The 18,863-nt window shown below is 36.7% G+C and overlaps 1 protein-coding gene across 1 annotated transcript; it reads right to left on the bottom strand.

Moving 5' to 3' along the window:
- Positions 1 to 9,057: 9,057 nt before the first annotated feature.
- On the bottom strand, positions 9,058 to 11,997 carry LOC129767412 (ell-associated factor Eaf). The gene is made up of 4 exons (XM_055768294.1): positions 11,073 to 11,997; positions 10,248 to 11,002; positions 10,058 to 10,169; positions 9,058 to 9,923 (listed from the first exon to the last, which is right to left on the bottom strand). Exons 1-4 carry the CDS (start codon positions 11,272 to 11,274, stop codon positions 9,802 to 9,804), a joined length of 1,191 nt encoding a protein of 396 aa, XP_055624269.1. The 5' UTR covers positions 11,275 to 11,997; the 3' UTR covers positions 9,058 to 9,801.
- Positions 11,998 to 18,863: the final 6,866 nt, after the last annotated feature.

Below are 18,863 nucleotides of genomic sequence, written 5' to 3'. Positions count from 1 at the left end.
TTTTTGTGTCCCGCGTTAGACCTATGACAATCTGATCACTTTACTCAAAAGGGACCTTTCCTTCTTCGGATTTTGCGATTAGTGACACATTTGGCCTTCCTTTTTTATTAATAAAGGGTGTGTCACATCAAATTGCATCACGGAAAAAACGCTGTAGAAATTTAATTTTTAGGAATTATATATTCTGCTTTCGCTTATAATCAGATAAGAGTGTATAGATCACGTTGGCCATGCTTCACTGTCAATTTTTCGTAAATTTGGAAAAATGTCGTCGAACGAAAAAGAGCGTCGTGAATTAATCCTGTGCACTCATTTCGAGAATCCGGAGTTGTCACATCGGGACATCGGTGAGATGCTGGGAATCGTCTAATCCACGGTCAGCAGAGTACTGAAACGATACATCGAGAACCTAACCATCGACCGGAAGGTGAAGAACGGCAAAAATGGATGCTCCGTCAGTGAAACACAGTGAATCACAAGCGCGTAGTTAAGCAGTTTAGACGTGATCCGAGAAGTTCGGTCCGGGATGTCGCCAATAAGCTGAATTTGTCAAGTTCATTCGTCCAGCGGACCAAGCAGCGGGAGGGCCTGCGTACATACAAGGTTCAGAAGGCTCCTAACCGCGACGAAAGGCAAAACATGGTGGGGAAGACGCGAGCCCGGAAGCTGTACACCGAAATGCTGACGAAGCCGCATTGCCTGGTAATGGACGACGAAACCTACGTCAAAGCGGACTTTCGTCAGCTGCCGGGCCTGTTGTTTTTCTCCGCAGAGGACAAATTCAGCGTTCCGGAGGAGATTCGCAAGCAGAAACCATCCAAGTTTGCCAAAAAGTACATGGTGTGGCAAGCGATCTGCTCTTGTGGAAAGCGGAGCGCCCCCTTCGTGATGACCGGCACAGTAAACGGGCAGGTTTACCTTAAGGAGTGCCTACAGAAGCGCTTACTACCACAATTGAAGCAGCACGAGGGCCCGACCATCTTCTGGCCGGATCTCGCTTCGTGCCACTATTCAAAGGACGTGTTGGAGTGGTACGAAGCCAACGGAGTCACCTTCGTGCCAAAGGAAATGAACCCGCCCAACGCGCCGGAGCTTCGCTCAATAGAGAAATATTGGGCGATTATGAAGCAGGCCCTCCGGAAGAACCCAAAAGTTGTCAAATCGGAGGCGGACTTCAAGAGAAAATGGATTTCTGTTAAAAAAAAAACTACAACCTGACGTTGTACAGAACCTTATGGACGGGGTAAAGAGGAAGGTGCGAGCATACGGACTTGGGCTCGAAGTATGAATAAAAAGAAAATGCCAAAAATTGTTTAATAGTTTTTATTTTACTGTCTAAAATTTTCAAAAGGATCGGTCTACTGGGCGAATTTCTACAGCGTTTTTTCCGTGATGCAATTTGATGTGACACACCCTTTATAGATAGAAATGCGTTATTCCGCCTGAAAATCCATTTCCACCTTCAAACAAAGATCAAATTTATTAGCGCAAACATCGAATGGACTAACAACGCTTATCATGATGTTATTTTCGAACATATGGGTATTCAATTTACCGAAATTTCCGAACTTCCTTCAGAGTTTTCCGAAAAATTTTCCGATTTTTCTAACCGCTATATTGATCTATAGACCAAGACAAACACAACAAAATAAAGACGACTCAAATCGGGTTCGGGTTTTACGCTTAGCAACACATTTTTATTTATATGGATATAGAAGATAGAAGATATAGGATTGCGCTATTTCACCTAAAAATCCATTTCCACTTTCAAACAAAGATCAATTTCAATAGCGCAAACATCGAATGGACCGACAACGCTTATCATGATGTAATTTTAAAATATATGGGAAATCAATTTTCCGAATTTCCTTCAAATTTTTTCCGATTTTTCTCTCCATAACATTGATCTACGGGCAGAGACGAATACATCAAAATAAAGATGGCTCAAATCGGACGATTCCTTCTTCGGGTTTCGCGCTTAGCAACACATTTGGTCTTACATTTTTATTTATATAGATAATGTCGTGCGAGATAGTTCATTTTCATTCAAACAGCCGGAGTTCGAACCCCATCGAAACAAATTGTCTTCCATCACCATCACCATCACTTACATGAGCTGAGAGGCCATGAGTTCATACATATTTTGCAAGTCTGATTAAATAATCCTTGGTTTCGTGCAGAGAAACATTCTTTGAATAGAAAGAAGCTTTCTGTGAGATTTTTTTTGCGTGCATGTTGGCAATTAAAGTCTGGGGAACCGACAGCACAGCGGGCGACGTCGTACAAATGCTGACCAAAAAAATAAATACCCAAAAATTAGTCTCAGATGCATCCTTCAGCGGCACACAGCCGAACCAATTGTGAAAAACTCTGATATCAATCGACGTTTATTTTGTTCAGAACAGATAAAGAGGTTTATTTAATTTGCCCAATATTTTAGACGAAGCATCCATTGTCTAGATAGGAAAGCATTTTCTCCATGTCAACATACCAACACACCACGCGTTGAGTGGTGGTGGTGTGGTGTCCGATTCGCTTCTTCTACTCTACAGTCTTCCATGTTTCACAAAAAACACTGCGTCCGGAATAAACATGTCCACGCTGCTGTTCACAGCAAAACATGAGTATTTTTGGTTCGAATGAAAGTATGTAATCCGTTTGGGTTAGAGGAAATATGAGTTTTCCACAGCAATTGGGAATTTTTTGACTCAAGCGTAACTTTTGAAAAGGGCGTATCGATTTGAGTAAGAGAAATCTTTGATAATTTATATCTCAAAAACTATGAGTCGTACCGAAATAGTGTCTTAGAAAGAGTTATAGAGTATTGTTGGCTTAATTTGAAAAAAATATACACTGAGAAGAAAAATTAGTACTCTTTATTTTATTTACAAAATAAAATTTTAATTTGCGACATCAAAAAATATGTATTTTTTTATATTTTTTTCAATTTTTTTTATATAAAATAGAAGTCATGTAGAAAATTAAAAAAATGAGCCCAAGATGGTAAAACTATTTTTGATGAACTTTGTGGAACATCGAATTTTTAGGAATTTTCGTAACTTCGAGTTTTTGTATGTTAGCAGTCATTTTTAATCACAAATTATGAATCCTGATGTTATTTAAAACACTGATGGTTACCATCAGTCTTCTTCTCGAGATATTTAAAAAAATATTTGTAATTTATTGTCATTTTAATAGTAAATAGGCCCTTTAAATATGTTTGTCGTGTCATACCATCATGTTCATGAGATTTTATGAATTCGCTTATAATTTCCAACAACTTATCCAAATACATCGTTATGGTAAAGACATGTGTTCAGGAGTTACGTTACGAAACATTCGAAGACAAGTGGGTTAATACAAAACGTAGCGAAACTAAAAAATCTTTTTTATCTTAATACAAACTTCAATCAATCAAAAAAATTGTTGGAAATTATAAGAAAATTCATAAAATTTCATGAACATGACGGTATAACACGACAAACATATTAAAAGAGATTATTTACTATAAAAAAGATTATAAATTAGAAATATTTTTTTGAATATCTCGAGAATGGTTGTATTTAGAAGGAGATTGATAATAACCATTTTTGTTTTAAATCACATCAGAATTCATAAGAATGATTGCTAACATACAAAAATTCGAAGTTTCGAAAATTCCTAAAAATTCGATGTTTCACAAATTTCGTCAAAAATAGTTTTACCATCTTGGGCCCATTTTTTAAATTTTCTACATGACTTCTATTTTATATGAAAAAATTGAAAAAAATATAAAAAATACATATTTTTTTATATCGCAAATTAAAATTTTATTTTGTAAATAAAATAAAGAGTACTAATTTTTCTTCTCAGTGTATATTTTTTCAAATTAAGCCAACAATACTCTATAACTCTTTCTAACACAATATTTCGGTACGACTCATATTTTTTGAGATATAAATTATCAAAGATTTCTCTTACTCAAATCGATACGCACTTTTCAATAGTTACGCTTGAGTCAAAAAATGAACCATGATGATGTATTTGGAAAAGTTGTTGGAAATTATAAGCAAATTCATAAAATTTCATGAACATGACGGTATAAGACGACAAACATATTAAAAGGGATTATTTACTATAAAAAAGACAATAAATTAGAAATTTTTGTTTCAATATTTCGAGAATGGCTACATTTAGAAGGAGAATGATAATAACCTTTTTTGTTTGAAATCACATCGGGACTCATAATTTGTGGCTAAAAATGATTGTTAACATACAAAAATTCCTAAAAAAGAGTACTAATTTTTCTCTCAGTGTACATTTTTTTCATATTCAACCATCAATACTCTATAACTCTTTCTAAGACACTATTTCGGTACGACTCATAGTTTTTGAGATATAAATTATCAGTGATTTCTCTTACTAAAATCGATACGCCCTTTTCAAAAGTTACGCTTGAGTCAAAAAATTCCCAATTGCTGTGAAAAACTCATATTTCCTCCAACTCAAACGGAATACACACTTTCATTGGAACCAAAAATACAAGTTTTTAAAATCTGCGATTTCATTTGGAATTGCTGAATAGTTGTACTAGATGCATCTGTAAGTCGTATATACATCCAAACTAATTCGCAAGCAATTGTCATTATGTATACTAGGGTGGCAGCGAAAATGATCACGTGAAATATCAAAAACCGACCATGTACATTCTGTTTATTGACCGAATTAAATGACCTGTGCAAAATTTCAGCTCAATCGGACATGATTTAGGAGTACCTCAAAACGTTCAAAGTTTTGATTTTTTTGACCTCGAAAATCTTCCAAGAGTTTTCGATGCCAAATGACTTCAAAATGCATAAAACGTCGAGATCTGATGTTATCGAAAATCCCTAAACTCCGATCTAAACTTTAAGTACTTTGAGGCACCCCTAAATCATGTCCGATTGAGCTGAAATTTCGCACAGTTAATTTTTTGGGCCAATAAACAAAATTTACATGGTCGGTTCTTTGAATTCGATTTTGAACTTTTTTTTCCATACATCCATTGCCACCCTAACGTATATCACCTCCACTTTTACATGTATATGGCTGTTATGCACATCATATACCACCCAAAATAGTTATACGATTTAATGTTTGCTGGGTACCTTTTTTATTATGAAAACGCATGCGAAATATTGAAAACTGGAAAATCAAATAGATTCCATTTCTCACTTTCCTGTCGACCCCTCAAATCTCAACGACGCAAAACTCCTCGAAGTCTCAAATGTCCCATGCCAAGCCGCGCACATACTCAACAGATCATCCCATAATCGAATCACAAACAGGCATAACTTATTTTCGCTCCATCAAATGGGTGACAACGAGAGGATCTCAATTGAATTACAATTGACTCGTATAATCGTAACAAATCCAACGGTGGCGCACCGACAAATCTGATTAAGCCGACGTCAGGGACAAAACACCAATTTATTCATCGGACTTGGGCAGTCTGTTGTGTGCATGCTGTTGACTATTTTGGGCCGATTGTTAAATAATTTCTGTGATCACCGTATTTACGGTATTTACATGAGCACATGTATAATGGAGAAGTAACGGCGCTTAATTCACTGTCATCTATCATCACTTTTGGCTGACCATCCGTCCTGAGGATGTTTTTTTGATAATTAAGCTAAAAATAACAATGATCCAATAAACGATACCCGTATTTTTTTTTTTTTTTTGCTGTGCATAGAAGTAGGAGAAAAACAGCTTGGAAAAGAATGAGGGCTTTCTCTTGTCCCACTTGCTTTTGCTCCTTCCAAAACGTGTGACCAAATTTGAACCCGCGCAAAAGATCTCGTGCACATTTTCGGCCACTCTTCATTCGTTGCACCAAGCTCCCTTGAGCTGTCAGTTTTCCGCAGAAAACTTCTGGATTCTGTCGTTTCGTAAATTAATTAATTGATCAATTAGAACGGAGGCGTCTGCTTTGTGCAGAATGCGATCGGACCGTACCGAGTTCAAGCGATTCGACAAAATTGTACAATTTTAATTAGATTTATTGATGATCTACGACGGGGATTGTAATTATACGTAAGTTGCAAGTGCAGAAAGATTCTTTTCCCATGGAACACACAGTCATTCATCCAATGGGACATGAGAACAGGGCGACAGCAATGAGAATTTATGACGATCACTAAACTGACCCTTGCGATGATCTTTTTGACGCGGCCCTATTTCTGAGACGATTTGGACAAGCAGCGTAAGAAGATTTGCGCGGCGGGTAACTTGACAATTATGAATCGTTAACAAATCACTTTTTGGTTGATACAAAATGTGGAAATGAAGATCCGGATGGCCAATGGGTGCCTTCCGTTGTGCAGTGCAATCCGAAAGTTTACTTCCTGTTTTACAAATCAAATTGTAGAACAGAACTGTTCCTGTTGATTATATCCAGACGCAGAATATAGCATGTGGATTGAAGAACGAATGTGAATGAATATAAACGTTGCCCTTTATAACATGGCGTTTGCAAACCTTTTACCGCATGAGACACACGCATTTTACCAACTTACATCGGTTTCATTTTTCGGTTACTTATTGACTTCTGCTAAATAAACGCTAAATTTGACCCATATGCAACAGCATGGCGCAGCACATAAACAAAATGCACTCTTGGACTGACTGATCTGTTACATTTGCAAGACACACACTCGCGACAGGCGTCTGAAAGAGGGGGTCAGGCGTGCGAACCACCCACGCTTCCGCTTTCAGCACGTTGCATGTGTTTACACTTCACTTCACTCGAGCAAATATAGTTCGCTCGATTTAACTCGTTGAACCCTCGCAGTTTGAAACGATCCAATCAATCTTGTTGTCTCTTATTTTTTAATTATCCCAATTTTGAGTACCCGATCGTGTGCCGCCTGTTGTTTCGTAAAATGATCCTTTTCCGTCTCTTCTACAGATACCCTATTGATTGATTGTTCTCGGATAGTTACTCCCGAAAATCGATTGATACGATTATACTAAAAATTATACTGTGGCAGTATTCCAGTCTAGAAATTAGTAAATATCAAAAAAATTCTACATAACTCTGAAGTTTAGACATTCAAGTATATAGCCTAGAAATGACCATTTGAAATTCCCATTATTCTGTTATAGCCATTTTAGTGATGCCGTATCAAATCTAGTACGACCATAACAATTAACTTCAAACGCGTTTTTCTCGAAACTAGTTTTTTTCAAACTGGCGTACGATATCTTAAGTTTTACTGAACCGATTTATGTTGAATTTATATGAACACAATCTGTATGCATTTCTCTATCACATATACACATATATACAGTTTTTGTTTTGTGCGAATTTTTTTTTGTTCGATTTTTTGTGCGGTTTTCTGTTCTTGTGCGGTTTTTTTTGTGCGATTTTTTTTGTAGAAGAAGCATATTTGACGAAGTTTTTTAGTCGTCCATTTAGTTTTTTTTTGATGGTTTATATGCATTTCAGTGCGAAAAAAGCATATTTGCGTCTCAATTATCCACTTCTGAAATCATTCCCCTCTTCCCATCAAATGCTCTAAGTTTTTCTAAGTTTTTGCATGACATGATATCTAACAGCATCACGTTTCGGCATGCAACTTAAAGCACAAACAGCCACGCGCAACCGTGAGCGAACGTTCTAGCGCCCTATGTTATGCAAGTACACCACGATTGAGACTCGATGTTATACGGGAAAGGGTTAATATTTATAAAAACGCTATTTTGAATACGTTTCTTATCAATTAAAAACAGATATTTCATTGGAGTTCTCGCTTAATATGAGTTCAATGTGGTATTGTGTGTATTTTTCATTCTCTCATCTTCATAGAAACAATTTGATTTGAGTGATTTGAGTAAAAAATGTACAATCAAACACAACACAATTGTCATCTATTAAGAACAATTATTTACAAGATTTCATAAGCAATTTTGGATCATAGCATCGTGAAATTATTTAATTTATTTAAATATGTTTTGTTTCTTCCATATTGCATGTAATGACGACACCATGTTTTGTTTACCAATACAAGTATACTATGCCTACAGCACCACCTCATATGTATCTAATTGAGAATAGGTCGTAGAGATGTGTGAGCTCATAAAAACCATGCGTCTCCATAGATTGAAAAAGGGGTTGGTTTCATATTACAGCGCGGACTCGATTATATACAGTTTCTGATTTCTTTTCACTATATATAATCGAATCAAAAAAAATATTTTTTTGTATGGTTTTTTCTTTTTTTTTTGAATATAAAAAAAGAATTTGATTTCTGATTCATCCCCTTAAAGTCAGAAAATACCTTTCTCTCATGAAAAAAAAATTATCCACATTCTCTCAGAGGGTGATAGACGATCATATTTGTTGGAAAAAATCCTTCTACGCATATGTTCGAATTTCAACAATGACAGAGTTATAGACCTTTTTTTTTGGTTTCGGACTCTGTTGCCTCGAACTGGCTCTACATTACAAAGTACGCTACGGAAGGCGATTCTGTTGATTTCATTTGAAAGATGAGAAAATTTGATACAGGATATAGTAGTGGAACATCTAAATTAATGGATTTTAATAACATTTTGGAAGTGGAAAACTTAAAAGTTAGTAATTGTTACTGTATTATTATTGATGTCATCCTGATTTTTTTAATTAAACTGGATTGTTTCTATCAATAAAATTGAAGCTCTCTAACCGCTCTACAATTTGTTCTTTGACACCCAACTTCTATCTATCTTAATTTGGCTGCAATATCGATATCATTAATTCTTGGTGAAAATTCAAGCAAAATCTTCAAAAATCGCGATTTTTACCCCACTGTATATGAATTAGTCACATAAATTACACCTTAACGTTGGAAGGTTACATTTCTTCTTGAAATAAGTCATATTTGAAACATAACAAAAATATTTTTTTTCAAACGGAATATAATCGAGTCCAGAATTGTATATATTCGAATCACATATAATCGAGTCTGTATATAATCGAGTCCGTCCTGTATCAAGAATACCACGAAGGGTCTTATCTTTTTCATCCCATCTCGGAAATGTTCATATAAACACCAATTTAAATCATATAACATGTTTATTTGCTTGATTCATTATAGATGCACTTAATGACTATGGTAAGTAATTTAATCAACATAAACGCGCTCGCTTTTGTTTTATTTTACACTTTCGCTAATAGCTCCTGCTTCGCAACAAAATCCACCAAAAACCTTTACAGAACAAAATTCAACTCGCAGCTGTCCTGTGGCTAACTTAAAAACAGTAAACTAATTATTTCCTCTCTACATTGATGCGGTGCGTTGGTTGTGTTTTCGCTCAACAGGGCGTCCCGATTACAACAGCTTGGATTCCTGCCATCAGTATGGTTTTCCTCGCCTAGTGTTGATTGTTGGGACAACGAAAACTACTCGTAAACAACGCAAAAATAGTAGAAGAAATTCGACAATATCTTCATTAAATAGAGTCTGAAATAAAATAACATGTGAACGAACGACTTCCTAATCCACCCCGGAATTAAGAAGAATTTGCGACGGATTGAAGAAAAAACGCCCAAAACAGCTTCCGTTCCGTTCCTACTAGAGATTTGGCAACGCGTCTCATGGTACACACGGTACGAAAAGGGGGATCCATACCGTACTCTCATCTCGATACATAAATAATTTTCCTACAAAAATAGTATCAGAGTCCCTCTTCGCTCTGATCTCTGCAGATTTTTTGTGTCTTTGTTTGTTTGTTTGTTTGCTACTTCTCGCCGTGTGTATGACTGACTCGCTCCGCTTCGCTTCGTGCTGCTCGTGGTGATTAGTCCGAATCGGAGTCTCCGGACTCCGAAAGACACAGATCCTCCGTCAGCAAATGGGTTGGAAGCGAACGAGCGTTCATGGTGTTATCCGATCGGGTTGGACCTATGTCGAAAATTGATTCTATCATTGTGAAAAAAAGCGTGAAAGAAAAAGGGAGAAAAAAAACCACTTTTAGTGCTGTTATTTTGTACAGTGCAAAACTACCAGAAACTAGAAAGAATTTGATCAAGAAATTGACCTTTGAAAATATTTACCTTTAATGGGGGAATCGTTATTATCCTCGGTCGTGCTGTCCGATTCGGAACCGCTGTCGCTGTCACTGGAACCGCTCGAGTCCGAGCTGGAAGAGCTCAGCAAACCGGTAGACTGCAACAAATGGAAAGAGTTCATTAGAATATGATTGCCATTGTCATTTGTACGGGGCTCCGTTTGAGCAGTACTTACAAATCCGGTATCTCTTGGTGGGGAAGCATGGGATCGCGAGGGAAGATTCACTTCCACATTCGCCTCACCATGATGGTTATTGTACGGATTGTGATGATTGCTGTTGTTATTGCTGCCGAGAGAGGGTAACCCATGAATGGTGCCGTGGTTGTTGTGATTGCTGGTGCTGCTGCTGCTGTTTTGATGATTGTTGTTGTTGTTCAGATTGTTGTTCATACCACCACTTAGCGATCCGCTGCTGCTGCCGCTGCTTCCACCGCTTGTATTGTGAGCGCTACCGCCGTGATGCATCGACTGCTGTGTCTGAGATGAGGCTGGTGGTAAGGACGATGAGGACACGGGCATAAAATCGCTTCCATCGTCTAGCCCAATTATGGGAATACTTGGCAAGGTCTGCTGGGTGTTATTGGCATTCCATGCAGGTGCCGAGAGAGGACTTTTGTTCGGGTAGGATGGCGAGTTTTGTAGTGGCGAATGTTTTGGCACAAAGCTGATAGGATTGTTTTTGCGAGAGCCGGTTGTGATTTTAGTTTTCGAGCTCTGTCGAGCCGTAGAGTTTTCGACTTTGATTTGGGGCGGCATCGGCGGTGGTTGGACGACTTTGCTTTCGGTTCTAGTCTTTTTAACCTGTATGTTACTGCTAAGCTTCTCCAGGGTTACCTCACCAGTAAGCCGGTTAATGATGAGAACACATTCCTTCTTAGAGTAGTCACGTTGGTTGCCTTTGAAGACTGTGTTCGGCACTCCGGATCCGTCTGAAATACATAACAGAAAAATAGCGTCAGAAATAGTTGCTCAAATGTTCATTTAGAAAAAAAAACTCACCTAGATGTGGCACCGTGACAGAAATCTGCTTATTAGATCCCACCTCCAGTGACGCTGGTTTGTTGACGTCCACACTAGCCGGCTTGAAGTCGTACTTGAGCGTATGAAACACGGTCCGCGGGGAAGGATTTGTGAACGTTTCACCCAACTTCAATTCGCGAACCTCAGAAGTAAGGTTCAGTCGATTGTCCATCTTCCTCATAAGGGCTACTATATCGGAACCTGTGCTTTGCCGTTAAGAAAAATTTTCCTGCTTTCTGTGGCTATAATTCCCAAAGCCTACTTCCAAATCACACAAACAATTATTGATATCCGGACTCGACACAACCCACCAACGCTAATCAATAACGATGGCCAACTGATTGTTTGATTTTTCCACTGCGGTTAGCTTCTCCCGATCGAAGCAACAGGAGGAGGTAATTGAACGGGAATAGCAGACTCCTGCTGAGCTCAGGCGAAAAAATTCCACGAACGTTCACAACACGCAATCACTTCCGGAAATCCAGCGGAAGCAGGATCCAAAATCCAGCTGAATGCCTAGAAACTCCAGTGGATCTTCCAGCAACAGCTGTCAGGGCTATTTACTTCACCAGTGGGATCCCTTTTTTTTCCTTCCAAATAAACTCCTTGATGACCTGTCTGCTACTTCACTTCTTATTCCTTGGGATCTCGCTCAGATTGCTGACATGACACATCGATACATTCGAACTGTGTTAGTTGGTGCGTGACTCTTCCAAAGTTCAATTTTCTAAAACACCTCTTTATCGCTTCTGTTAAAACATCACATTCACTCTGTGTTATTTGATCTAAATCACAGATAGTAGCAGATTTGAATGATATTGGAAACACATTCAAAATTTGGCCCCCACAGCTCACAAAATTCAGTACATTAGTCAATACTGCTCCATGCAGCTGCTTCAAAACATCAGTAAAAACAGCACAATCTCGCGACGGATTGAAAAGAGAAAGGCACGAGTTTGACGTTTATGCTAGGCTGCTATGTATGCTGGTGTGTGTGTGTGTCGAAGGCAATAAAGCTTGTGTTATCGAGACCAAGACGGGTCTATGGTACTAGGTGAGGCCGTTTCGTCACTAAGTTGGTTAGGGGAGCGGTATATGAAAACAGTACGGAAGAAAGCAGAAGGGGAATTATTTCCTTGAAGCGTGAAAGAGACAGACTGATCAGGAGCGAGCTTCGGCACTAGCGTATTGGGTTTTGTTTACAAACAAAACACAGTAGACTTCCAAGATGGCTGAAGAGTGGTTTTAGCAAGTTGGCCCACCTTAGGATATACTTCTACGCGCCTTGATCGAGACGAATATCAACTTGATGAGCTTTGCGAAAACTAAAAAGCTTTACACAGCTAAGCACTATTGCTTCAAACGATTAATTCGAACTGTGGAAAAATCAATTACATTCGTTGATTTATAGTAAACAAAGAAATTAGAGAGGGTAGATTTTTCCCTGTATTCTCGAGGTAAAATCTACCTGGTTTATGTATGAAGGGGTACAAAAATGGTGACAGGTATCAATATACGTATACAACAGGCACTCATCATGTACACGCTTCCACTTGTTCGATTCATAGGGCCTGATTCTCGAATACACTTCACGATGAAAGCGATATGAACGGCACGCCATTGAACTACGTTTTACGAGTTAATGAAGCGTCAAAGATATTGATGTTTTTTCATGCCGAATGAGAACTTTTCAAATAAAAATTATCGATGGAAATCTCGCGTAACTTTTGAAAAGGTCCAATGTAACATTTTCGCCAACTCGAGAAAAACGAAGTTGAAGACCCGAACATTATTTCGCGAATTGTTTTAAAAGCTATCGATCTTTATCACAGTTTTCACAGCTGTCAAGAATAACTCCGTAAGACCAATCGTAACTGTTGTTCCGTGATTTGAGATTAAGGTTGAAGCCTCGGAGCGAAAAATGTTACATTGGACGTTTCGACTGCCCGCGTTTGCACATTGGACATGTTACGTTGCACTATAAGAATTTGAAACTAACTAATAACCAACAATCCAAATATCAGCATTTCGTTCTAAAGACTGATTATTATTGTTTTCACTCGTTGAATTGCACTGAAATCGATAACAACACGTGTAAGAAACAAATTCCAAAACGACCGAAGCACGACTGCGAGTTGTTTTGAATGCTTTGTTACTTCGGACGTTTCGGTCGTCGGAGGAAAGTGGCGTCCGAAGTAACAGCCGGGTGCTTAAAATCCGAATCTGTACATTGGATATTTTTTGTATCGGCGACAAAAAGATGAAGAAGATAGATACGTGAACGATTGTTTTTGTAATACATTCAATGATTAAAAACTAATAGCGTGCATCCATTAACTCGATTTGTTTACATTTGTTACATAGGACCTTTTCAAAAGTTACGCGAGAAATGTACTTCTTCATTTCAGAATAAGTGTTCAATGTGAATGGAAAACTTTGTTTTCTTCATGTGGTAAAATAATCTCATACCAATAATTTATGTGAAGATAATTTGATAAGTTTTAGTGGAAAAATAATTTCGTATCCAGATGTCGACACCGTGCCGTTGTCATCGTGGATACACATCGGGCCTGATTCTCGAATACACTTCACGGTGGAAACGAAATAAACGGCACCCCATTGAACTATGTTTTACGAGTTAGTGAAATGTCGAAGATAATGATGTAATGAATGTTTTCAGGCAGAATGAGCACTTTTCAAATAAAAAATCATTAATGAAAATTCACTTCTTCGTATCAAACTGGTATTCAATGTGAGTGGCTTTATTTTCTTCATATGATATAATAATCTCAAACAAAAATTTCATCTGAAGATAATTTGATATTATAATGTTAAGTTTAGTGGGAAACTAATCTCGTATCCAGAAGTCGACACCGTACCGTTGTCATCGCGAATACGTTTCATTCCGTTTCCACCGTGAAGTGTATTCGAGAATCAGGCCCATCATTTCGTTTTCATCGTGAAGTGTATTTGATAATCAGGCACGTAGCCATAGATGAATTTATTCATGAGCTAGGTGAGATTTGAAGTCGTGTCCTCCTTTGTTATCGACTCGAGCATCAAATAGGAGCTAAAAAGAAAAGTGGCTTCCAGAATAAAGTAGTAAACTTTGCAATCTCACGTCACTCGCCGCGCGGAATAAAGGGGAATATATAAATCAGAAAATTCCGGTAAAAAAACCTAACCTACCTGCTTTTATCATACCTCTTCATCGACAATTTCTTTCAATTATAGCTCAGCGGCAAAAGCATTGCCTTATGTATTATGTATATGATGATCAGGAATGTAGAAGAGAATCTCGTTTTCCGAACTATGTAGCAAAATCTGTCTGCAACAGGGGTTAGACATCAATTGAATATAGGCTACCCAAAATCAAAATCAATATGGCGTTATTTGTTTACCAACATATCATTTACGAGGATTGAAATCGAAAAATGCGCTGCTTTATTCTAACTGCATGAGCGATTTTCATATTTCGGTTTCACATGGAGGTGTTCACATTTAACATGGAGTTTAAAGTTAGCCACTATTCGACTATATAACCGGACCGAGTTGTAAACAACAGTAATTGATTGAACCAAAATGTCAGTGAACCGCAGCAATATTGGGTACACTGGCAATATGAGGGATTTGACGTTTTAGTCGTACCCCTGGTCTGCAAGGCCGTGGTTATCGAAAGTCATTGAAGATTATCGATCAAAGCAGATAGGTCCTTTCCAAAAATTACGTGAGAATTATTGCCCTCTCTATTGTTTCATTCGATCATCTATGTGTTTTGGGATTTATTCCCAAAAGAGGAACAGTATTATGAGGATATATTCCACGATTGAAATAGATATAAACAAGCTGTGTTCACCTTGAATTTCTGTGGTTTTCCTAATTCAAATGCCGTAAAGTCAACGTAAAGGAATGAAACATCAAATATTTACTCATGGAAATCATATGGTCGCATCCACATACACCAGCAACGGCAACTTAGACGTTGGCAAAATAAATCCAAGAGAATAGTTGACAGAACGGTGATGGTGACGTTACGCTCTTGAGTTTTTCGCGGTTAAGAATTCACATAAGTTGATCTTCATGAATAACTTATTAAATATATTCACGATATGAGCCGCACAGTGCAAACGGTCGGTAAGGTTTCTAGAAGTCACATTATATTCGTCCATGTATTATCTCACTATAAGACCCCATATTTAGGGTGCGTTTCCATTAGAAAAAAATTACAGAAATTCAGAGCGAAAACAGTTAGTGTAAATTTTCTTTCATCGCAGAATATATCCCCACAAGATGAATGCTGTTCTATTTTATAAATGAAACACAAAAAAATAAATGAGCAAATGCGACGAAAGAGAGTGAAACTTGAACTTGTTTGTGTTTAAGAGACTTTAAACTTTGCAGCTCAGTCGCCTCTAAAACAAAAATGGGACAATTTCTTCATTTGGTTCCACAATTCACTCAGCTCATCTTGAATGTGTGTGGCTGTATTCATGAATGTTCAGTATAATTTCAAAAACTATTTAGCCATTCATCATCAGTTTTATTCTATCCTTAAAAAAAGAGAGCCTCGATGAGCTGCACAGAAAGAAGTTCTAGCAGCAGGACTTTTTGTGTTACAAGTTTTGCTTAATGCGATTGGTGTACATAGTGAAGAAAGATTGGGTTTCTTATAGACTTAAAGATTACTGAAATGGTTTTCGTGGAAGTCTATACGAGGATTTTTCAGTATAGTGGATTATTTTGTACCATCACTTTTGGCAGAATAGATATGTTATTTATCTGCTTGATTTGAGATGCTAAATATACCAGATCGGGAGATGAGATGTGTAAATGTACCCAATCGATACATCCAGAATTTGATTCACTAAAATAAGTTACCAAATCTTTAGTAATGCAAACATTAGTAGAATGTACATATTTTCTGTAAATATGAATTGTAAATGTAAAATGAATGTCAGATGCGATACACATTCCTACCAATGATTGGTACATTCTACTACGCGGTATCGGTAACTTTGAGGATTCTGATTCCTGGCAACCGCTAAAAAAACATCTGTCATCATCCGCGTTAACGTCATTGAGCTTCGTATTACGAAATGGGGGAGTAGGCATGACGATATGGGTTTGCAGAAAAAATGAACACACTTTTAAAATAAAAATTATGAATGAAAATTATTTTCCCCAAATTTGACTAATTTAGTACTCTACCCAGGTAACCAGTAAACACTTAGAAATGGTCTTAAATCAGCACTGTATCCACATATAGAATACAGAATAAATGCTTATCAAGCGCTATAAACCAATATAGGGTGGATATAATGCTAAAAAGGCGAAATATAGGGCTCTTTTAATGCTTAAGTTACAGCTTTAAATAAGCATTACTAAAGCTTACTTATGGCTATCTGAAAAAATCACTTGTGATGGCAGGCTTAAATAAGCATCATTCATGCTAAAATATGATTCCATAAAAACGTCAAGATGTTTTTCTTCCGAAAAAGCCATTGAAATCATTCGACAGAAAACAAAAAAAAATCATATACATTTCATGGCCCACCCACACAGATTTATTGCAGATTATTACCAAGTTGTTGAGGTTATAACAGTATTCTTCTTTATTTCGATCTACGGCACACTGTTTGGAATGAGAAATAATTATTATATTATAAATTACCTTATGAGATTCGAACCGGGGTACTTCTGCAACATGTGTGTTTCTCTGTTGTGCCTTTGCTATCTGGACCACTGTTGATATAGAGGAATGAGTTGAAAATAGTCATATTAAAACAACCGCTCAGATGCCTGCTCAAAAAGATCATGTATGAGCGGGTTTTGCTGGCCGGCTTGGAAGCATATTTTTGGCATAAAATATCCATGTTATGTTTATTTTGAGACAAACACTTGCATCCAGATATCTAATGCTGAATGCATGAATGTTTTATCCTAATGCTTATAAGCATTATATGATAGCACTAAATGCGTATATAGGGCTTTTATTAATGGTTATTTTCATATGTTTTATCTTAATGCTTGTAGGCATTATATGGTAGCATTAAATGCGCATATAGGACTTTCATTAATGCTTATTTTCATTAATGTTTATATGCATTAATAATGTTGATATAAGGCCTATAAGCATCAAAAAAGCAGATATACTGCCATTTGGCATTAGAGATGCTGAATTAGTGCTACAATAGAGCTTAAAGTTAATGCTTATGGCTAACTGGGTATGTAAATAGAAAAATATTTTTGAAAAAATATCATACAAAAATTGTGTCTGGAGATAATTTTATATTATAATGGTAAGTTTTGTATAAATTAACGAACGATCACTGTATGGACGACACTTTCATCGTTGCTTTGATGAAATCTTGTATGAAATTTTATTGATGCATGAAATCTTGCATCTGATGTTTATGTTCGAAAAAGGTCTTGTTCGAACCTAGGTAGTGCGGACTGAATCAAAACGGCTGTCAAAAAAGATCCAATTGAAATGTCAAAAGAGATCCAACGATCAGGAGTGTTATTTTTCTTATGATAATCAACACTATAAAAGAGGTATTGTTGTCAAGGGCAAAAATAAGTAAAATTATAAAATGAACGAACTACATTTTTCCGTCAATTGTTTAATTAACCATTGCATCTCTAAAAGACCATCTCAGCCTTTCACTGAGCAACGCATTTTTAATGTCCCCTCTCTTTGTCATAACGTTTTTCCGAACGTAATAAAAACAAACAAAGTCAGAGTCACGTAAATGTTTACTCCTGCGATTTGGAAATATTCGATAAAAAGTGGAAGGAAGAGCTGCCAGATGATTTTTAAAAAAAGTCTGTAAAAACATGTGAATGTCTGTTAAAAATGTGGAAAAGTCTGTAAAAGTGTGCAGATCTATAGAAATGTCTTTTAACGTTAATTTTCACTTATTCATTAATACTTTGTACATCACGATGCACGTAAGATTGTATTCTGTATATATATATACAGCCATTCCATGCCAAACTAATATAGTGGTTCTCAGCTCTTCGTCAAAAGTGGTAATTTTGTTCTTTATCGCAAAACATTAAACTCGTATTTTTTTAATTTGTCATTAGGGTGCCCATTTCCATTTTAGGGTGATCCCAAAAATCATTTTTTCCACTTTTTCCCAAAATGACTTTTTTCAAAAATTTATAACTTTTGAACCACTCAACCGATTTAGATGATCGACATATCAAATTTAAGCCAATGAGCTTTAATTGAGAAATATTTAATTTGCATATAATATGGATCCTATTTTTAATATGGATTGAAAGCTGAGAACTTTTGCATAAAATATCTCGATATCAGAGATGCTATTTTTTTCGTTTTTGAAATATGATTTTGCAAAACTAATCGATGGTTCGAAAAACAATTTTTCCCCATTTTTCCCACTACAAAAAGTCATAACTTTCGAACTATTGGACCGATTCATATCATCGACATATCAAATTGAAGCTTACGAGATATATTTTTTTTAAAAATATTACTTTTGCGAAAAAATTGAATTTTGTTTTTGTAATTATGGATTGAGTTAGTTTTTCATAGTTTTCTCGGTTAAAGATAGGAGCGCTATATTTTTTTATATTTTTTTTATGGAAAGCTGAGGAGTATTTACTTAACATATCTCGATATCAGAGATGCTATAATTATTGTTTTTAAGTTAGAATTTTGTAAATTTAACATGTTTTAAGTCTTCGATCAATATTCATATGTGACTAAACTAGACCTAAGCTACTAGAATCCAATCTTCCCGC

This window comes from Toxorhynchites rutilus, chromosome 2, assembly GCF_029784135.1.
Source record: "Toxorhynchites rutilus septentrionalis strain SRP chromosome 2, ASM2978413v1, whole genome shotgun sequence".
Classification (NCBI taxonomy): Eukaryota; Metazoa; Arthropoda; class Insecta; order Diptera; family Culicidae; genus Toxorhynchites; species Toxorhynchites rutilus.
Note: the sequence above shows the minus strand (reverse complement) of the source record. Positions and strands in the feature narration are given on the sequence as shown.

Coding starts and splice junctions, on each gene's coding strand:
- LOC129767412 (XM_055768294.1), bottom strand. CDS start 11,274: ATGAGGAAGATGGACAATCGACTGAACCTTACTTCTGAGGTTCGCGAA. Junction 10,170..10,247: donor CACCAAGAGATACCGGATTT/GTAAGTACTGCT, acceptor CATTTGTTGCAG/TCTACCGGTTTGCTGAGCTC. Junction 9,924..10,057: donor TAACGATTCCCCCATTAAAG/GTAAATATTTTC, acceptor TCACAATGATAG/AATCAATTTTCGACATAGGT.